The 7,500-nt window shown below is 46.7% G+C and overlaps 1 protein-coding gene across 1 annotated transcript in view; it reads left to right on the top strand.

The window, feature by feature from the left end:
• Positions 1-7,500, top strand: part of LOC143284304 (guanylate cyclase soluble subunit alpha-2-like) — a 68,446-nt gene that overhangs the window by 40,719 nt on the left and 20,227 nt on the right. Inside the window, exon 6 of the mRNA XM_076591006.1 lies at positions 885-1,753. Within this exon, the coding sequence (XP_076447121.1) occupies positions 885-1,753 (869 nt within the window). The remainder of the gene's footprint in view (positions 1-884; positions 1,754-7,500) is intronic.

The raw sequence follows: 7,500 nt of genomic DNA, 5'->3' as shown, positions 1-7,500 counted from the left end.
TTGACCATGTCGTTTTGTAGCTTTCCTGACTTTGACCATGTAGTTTTCCTGACTTTGACAATGTCGTTTTGTAGTTTTCCTGACTTTGACCATGCAGCTATCCTGACTTTGACCATGTAGTTTTCCTGACTTTCACCATGTAGTTTTCCTGATTTTGACCATGTAGTTTTCCTGACTTTGACCATGCAGCTATCCTGACTTTGACCATGTAGTTTTCCTGACTTTCACCATGTAGTTTTCCTGACTTTGACCATGTCCCCATGTAGTTTTCCTGACTTTGACCATGTCCCCATGTAGTTTTCCTGACTTTGACAATGTCGTTTTGTAGTTTTCCTGACTTTGACCATGCAGCTATCCTGACTTTGACCATGTAGTTTTCCTGACTTTCACCATGTAGTTTTCCTGATTTTGACCATGTAGTTTTCCTGACTTTGACCATGCAGCTATCCTGACTTTGACCATGTAGTTTTCCTGACTTTCACCATGTAGTTTTCCTGACTTTGACCATGTCCCCATGTAGTTTTCCTGACTTTGACCATGTCCCCATGTAGTTTTCCTGACTTTGACCATGTCGTTATGTAGCTATCCCGACTTTAACCGTTAGGTTTTGTAGATATCCTTTGACCATAAAAAAGTTATTATCGTTATGTAGATTTCCTGACTTTGACCATGTAGTAATCCTGACTTTGACCATGTAGCTTTCCTGACTTTGACCACGTCATTTTATAGCTTTCCTGACTTTGACCATAAAGTTTTGTAGTTTTCCTGGATTTGACCATGTAGCTTTCCTGACTTTAACCATGACGATTTGTAGATTTCCTGACTTAAACCAAGCAGCTATCCTGACTGTGACCATAGCAGCATCTCCCCCCACCTCATTTCAGGCTGGGACACGGAGCACTTTCTCCGCCAGCTGGGCCGCGAGTACTTCAAGCTGTGCCTGGCGGAGTACGGCAGGGCCCTGAGGGTGCTGGGCAGCAACCCCATGGAGTTCTTCTCCAACCTGGACGGGCTGCACGAGCACATCAAGGCCTCGCCCAGGTTCCAGAACCAGACCCCGCCCTCCTTCCGCTGCGAGATGGACAAAGAAGAGGGCGAGGAGCGTGATGAGGGCGAGGAGAGGAACCAGCGCATGAACATCCACTACTACTCGTTCCGGAGACGGCTGCTATCGTTCGTGGCGGGCGCGGTGGAGGCGGTGGCCGGCCTGATGTTCGGGGTCGGGGTGGAGGTGCGGGTGTCGCCGAACCCGGACCTGACGTCCCCGCATCACATGCTCTTCGTCAGGAGCATCGCCGGCAGCGGTACTTCCAAAGACACGCCCACGTCCACCGCCTCCTCCTCCTCCTCCTCCCCTTCCTCCTCCTCCTCCTGCTCCTCGTCCTCCTCCTCCGCCCGGCTGTGCGCGGACCGAGGCAGCGCCTCTGCTGACCCGGCCCTGTCCAAGCTGTCCGTGCGCACCTTCTGTTCCTCCTTCCCGTTCCACGTCATCTTCGACCGCCGCATGCACGTGCAGCAGCTGGGGTCGGCGCTGCTCAAGATGGTGACGGCGGAGCGCGTGGCGGCTGAGGGAGGTATCCTCATGGCGTCGCTCTTCAGCGTCGTCCGCCCTGCCGTGAAGATGAGCTTCTCCGCCTTCCTGTCCCGGCTCAACGCTTTCTTCCTGCTCAGGACCCGAGGAGGAGGTGGTGGTGGTGGTGGTGGTGGGGGGGGAGGTGGTGGTGATGCCCGCTCGAACGGCAGGTTGAGTCATGTAAGTATGTGTTCCTATGTGTGTGTGTGTGTGTTTGCGTGTGTGTGTTGGGAGAGGGTAGAGGTTGGAGTGGGTGTTAACGCGTGTGTGTGTGTTGGTGGAGGGTGCGGGGGTGGGGAGGGGGGGGGTGAGGTGAGGGAGATGGGAGTGACAGATGTGAATGATAAGGAACTCTGTTGTTTTTGTTAAGTTTTTTTTTTTTTTTTTTTTTTTTTTTTAGCGAGCTTGTATCTTAACATTGTTCTTTCCTTCCTTCTTCTTTTTTGTGTGTAAAGTTCCTGTAACTCATGCAAGCCTCTTGCATTGTTACATGCGCATAGAGTCGCAGGGCACGTGATATAGAAATCCACAATGATTAATTATTATCATTGTTATTGATTAGATAGGTAGGTAGGAGGTAGGTAGGTAGGTAGGTATGTATGTAGGTGGGTAGGTAAACCGTCAGATGGATAGATAGATAGATAGATCCATTTTTACACGTTGGTCTCCATGTCCATTCAAGCAAAATTATCGATTGGACGTCGTTCCAGAGGCCAGAAAAGAAAAAACAAAACAAAAAACAAAACAAAAAAAACATCTACAAACAATTAGCTTCTTTGGGTACCCCACCGGTACGGCAGTTGGTTTAACTCACTCAGTACGGCCAGTCCTCTCTTCTCCTTTACACAGACCCCTCGGATGTCCAGTGGGTGTCTGAATGACCCAACCTTTAGCTTCCGTCGTCAGAATTGTGGTATTCTTTGTCAACATTCACCTCTTCAGTATAAGAGCCTTCCGCTTGCAATATTTTGATGATGGTAATTGGGGTGAAACGCTGTTAACGTCGTCTCTTTCGCCGTTCGTATGGAGAGAGTTAACCCTCAGGAGGTATGTGTGTGTGGGGGGGAGGGGGGGATTGGGGGGGGGGGGGGGGGTTGCATGGGGAGGTGGAGTCCGTGGTATACTGTGCGGAGGCGACAACACCTGCAGGCAGAAGTGTTTGCAGGGCTAACAAGGCAGGACTGGTGATGAAGATGATTGGTGATTTTGGTGGCTGAGGCGCGTGGGAGGGGAAAGGGGGGGGAGGGGGGGGGGGGGGGGGGGGGCAGATTGGCCTGATTTGACTGTCTGGACTGTCGGGTTTAGCAAGCTGGCTGCTCGAGCGTTCATGTGAAGCGTTTTAGTTTTTCCTTGTGCGTGTTCGTTTTCGCGTTTTTTTTTTTTTTTTTGTTTTTTTTTGTGGTGTTTGTTATGAGTTCTTTTTTCTGGGTTGTATTTTGTTGTTGTTGTTATTGTTGTTGTTGTTGTTTTTGTTATCGCTGTATTTACGTTTGTGGTCGTGCTTGTGTGTGTGTGTGTGTGTGTGTGTGTGTGTGTGTGTGTGTCTGTGTGTCTGTGTGTCTGTGCGTGCGTGTGGGTCTGTGTGTGTGTGTGTGTGTGTGTGTGTGTGTGTGTGTGTGTGTGTGTGTGTGTGTGTGTGTGTTTGTGTGCGTCTGTTAGTAGGCCTCTCTGAGTGAGTGTGTGTGTGTGTGTGTGTGTGTGTGTGTGTGTGTGTCTGTGTCTGTGTGTCTGTGTCTGTGTGTCTGTGTGTGTCTGTGTGTATTTCTGTCTGTGAAATGAAAACCTCAGTGTGTGTGTGAGTGTGTGTGTGTGTGTGTGTGTGTGTGTGTGTGTGTGTGTGTGTGTGTGTGTGTGTGTGTGTGTCTGTGAAAGGAAAAAACACACTTAAGAAATGCATGAACGCTAAATAACCTCTGTGTGTGTGTGTGTGTGTGTGTGTGTGTGTGTGTGTGTGTGGGTGTGTGTGTGAAAGGAAAATAAACACACTTAAGAAATGCATGCCTGCGTTTCCGTTTCACCCACTGTTTGATCGCGTCGCTACCCGAAATGACCTCTTTGTCCCATTTCACCTGCTCTTTGATCGCGTTGCTGCCCTTGACCACTTATTTGTACCGTTTGTCCTATTCTTTGATCGTGTCGCTGCCCTTAATGACCTCTTTGCCCCGTTATGCCTACTGTTTGATGGTGCCCCTGCCCTTAATGACCTCTTTATACCGTTATGCCTACTGTTTGATCATGTCGCTACCCGAAATGGCCTCTTTGTACCGTTATGCCTACTGTTTGATCATGTCGCTACCCGAAATGATCTCTTTGTCCCATTTCACCTATTCTTTCTCCGCGACGCTGCACTTTACGACCTATTTGTACCGTTTCGCCTACTGTTTGATCGCGTTGCTGCCCTTAGTGACCTCTCTGTCCAGTTATGCCTACTGTTTGATGATATCGCTGCCCTTAATGACCTCTTTGTACCGTTATGCCTACAGTTTGATGATGTTGCTGCCCTGAATGACCTCCTTGTCCCGTTATGCCTACTGTTTGATCATGTCGCTACCCGAAATGACCTCTTTGTACCGTTATGCCTACTGTTTGATCATGTCGCTACCCGAAATGACCTCTTTGTACCGTTATACCTACTGTTTAATCATGTCGCTTCCCGAAATGACCTCTTTGTCCCATTTCACCTACTCTTTCATCGTGTCGCTGCCCTTAACGACCTATTTGTACCGTTTCGCCTACTGTTTGATTGCGTCGCTGTCCTAAATTACCTGTTTGTCCCGTTTGGCCTACTGTTTGATGGTGTCGCTGCACTTGATGACCTCTTTATCCCGTTATGCCTACTGTTCGATGGTGTCGCTGCCCTTAATGACCTCTTTGCCCCGGTTGGGCCAACCATCTGTCAAATCCACACGTTGGAGGAACGTGGCCTTGAACCTGAAACTCCGAGGGCGACCTTGCAGGCCGATAGCGTCACGTGCTCCTTCAGCTGTTTTTGGAAGGAAACCTGCGTTTGTTTTGAACCCCATTGGCTGTCTGACCTTGGCTGAGCGAGACAACTGTGACCTGAATGTGCAGTGCAGTCATCATTTTAGTGAACTTTCTACGTGGTGCAAATGAGTTTGCTGAACAAAAGTAACACCATCCCCCCACCCCCCCACGCCCCCCCCCCCAAAAAAAAAGAAAAAAAAAAAGGAAAAGACGGTCCATTATTATAAGGAATGGTGACTGGCATCCTGAACGGTGATCGTTCGTTTATTTTATTTTATTTATGGTTTGTTCATCTAAGATGATGATATAGGACTGAATATAAATGATATTATTATTATCATTATTATTATTACTATTGTCGTTATTATTATTATTATTATTATTATTATTATTATTATTGTCTAATAATAATAATAATGATTACAATTATTATCTAATAATAATGATAATTAATATAATCATTATTTCTATCATCATGATCATTATTTGAATCATTATTACTTAGAAATCGTTTTTTGAAAATCAATGGCAGGGGAAGAATTATTCAACTGAAAAGGGGGCGGTTGAGGTGGAGAGGGTGGGCGTGGTGGTGGCTGGTAGGGGACTGGGGAAGAGAGAGAGAGAGAGAGGGACAGAGACAGAGACAGAGATAGAGAGAGCAGAACGTGGAAAAGATGAGTACAAAATGTAAATGGAGAGGGTGAGTGTCAGTGATTGCGGAAAGTGAAAAAGAAAACATTTCAGCGAGGTGACAACCCTTCTCGGACAGGTACTCGGTCAGCAGCTTGTCGAAGGGTCAGTGTGAACACGCAGATAGCATGTACTTGTTTGATTTCTGGGGGCTATCGACAATGGGGCTCCGACCCATCAGAAACGATACCATTAAAAAAACAAGAGAGGCAAGGCCTTCAAGACTTACTTGTGATACACTTAAAAAAGAAAATCCAAGCTTTTATGTATTGTATAATTTCAAAATGTAATGTTTAAGATGAGAAAGATCAGTTTAAAGCAAATTAAGTCCCCTAGCATTAATTACAGTGCAATTTCCATTTTTTTTACTATCTACACCAAATCGTTTGTAAAATAAATAAAACTTCCATGCTTAGCAAAACCAAAACAAGTTCCTGTTTGAACAAAAAATGATAATAATGACTGCCCTTGTTGTTGGGTCAGAATATTAGATCAAAGTGCCAAGTTTAGAGAATACAAAAAATATAAATATAACAGTAAATGCAGTTTGCATATAATTAGGCTTCATTTTTCTTGTTTTTTGTTGTTGTTTTTTTGTGTGCCCATCCCAGAGGTGCAATATTGTTTTAAACAAGATGACTGGAAAAAACTGAATTGTTCCTATTTTTATGCCTAATTTGGTGTCAACTGACAAAGTATTTGCAGAGAAAATGTCAATGTTAAAGTTTACCACGGACACACACACACACACACACACACACAGACAACCGAACACCGGGTTAAAACATAGACTCACTTTGTTTACACAAGTGAGTCAAAAAATCCACAAGAGAGAGAGAGTGTGTGTGATGGTTGCAGTCAACGATTGCCCTTCCCCTATCCGCTTGGAGCTAGAATGGCGATGAGAACTGTCAAGGCCATTGCCGTGACTGCACGGTAGAAGGGTCAGCAGCCTGATGTTGTGATGTAAGATAGCTCTGATTGGCGCCGACAAGCAGACAGCAGCACTATCCGACGATACGGTGGTGGAAAAGAAAGCTGGGCACTTGTCCTCACAATCCCAGGAGATGGTTCGGTCACCTCGCTTTCGTTCTGCAGCTGTCTCTTCAGTCCTGAGGTAGAGGGTTATCCCAGGCCCTGCCCACCACTTCCGGTTTATGCGTAGCTCAGTATATTGCTCCTCTTTTTACAGCAGATATGGTATAGCGCATTATTGATCAGTCCACACACTTTGACGTCTCATTGAAACTGAAACTGAAACGGAGATAAAATGAAATCTGTCAATGAAACAGACGAACAAGCAAACAGACAGACACACTGACAGACAGCCGAGCAGACAGACAGAACCAGTCCAGCGGAAATCTGTCCCGTGTTCAGAATCTCAGGAGATTGTCTGGGTAGCTTGTTTCTGCTGTGTTCGTTTCTCTGTCGCTGTCTCTGTCTGTCTGTCTGTCTGTATGTCTGTCTGTCTGCTCGGCTGTCTGTCCTAGCGTCTGTTTGCTTGTTTGTTCGTCTATTTTATTGTGTGTATGTGTGGGTTTTTTTCCTGTTCGGATAGTTATCAGTTCGGTTAAGTTCTCTACTGCGGAAAGACTTGGTTGTTCTCTACTGCGGAAACTCCTGGCTGTGTTGGTTTGCAACAGTTGGTGGGGGAGGTTGTGTCTAGTTTTGGGAAGGCTGTGAGATATTTATCTGTCTCCTTCCTGTGTTAGGAAAACATTCGCTTGTTTTTGCTGCCCCCTGCGTCCGCGCTGCTTCAGTAGCATCACACACACACACACACACACACACACACACGCGCGCGCGCGCGCGCGCACTCGCACACAAACACTCACACACACACGGACGCACACAGATACACACACACGCGCACGCACACGAACTCAAACACACGTACACACACGCACGCACGCACGCACACACACACACACACACACACACACACACACACACACACACACACACACACACACACACACACACACACAGAGTATTCGTTCAGCGGGAATCTCTCCATACACAGACACTGTCGCGTTCGTTCTTTTGGGATCTGTCAGCCTGCCATCCACCCATCCACCTGTTTATCTTATTTTATTTTTTCTTTGGATCTTTGGAGATGGAACTGAAGGGACAGGCGATGTATATGTAGATTATCCATCCATCCATCCATTCATCCATCCATCGACCCACCCACCCACCCTCACATACACCGGTCCATCCATCCATCCATCCATGTCCCCCCTTTTTTTTTT

Source organism: Babylonia areolata, chromosome 7, assembly GCF_041734735.1.
Source record: "Babylonia areolata isolate BAREFJ2019XMU chromosome 7, ASM4173473v1, whole genome shotgun sequence".
Classification (NCBI taxonomy): domain Eukaryota; kingdom Metazoa; phylum Mollusca; class Gastropoda; order Neogastropoda; family Buccinidae; genus Babylonia; species Babylonia areolata.
Note: the sequence above shows the minus strand (reverse complement) of the source record. Positions and strands in the feature narration are given on the sequence as shown.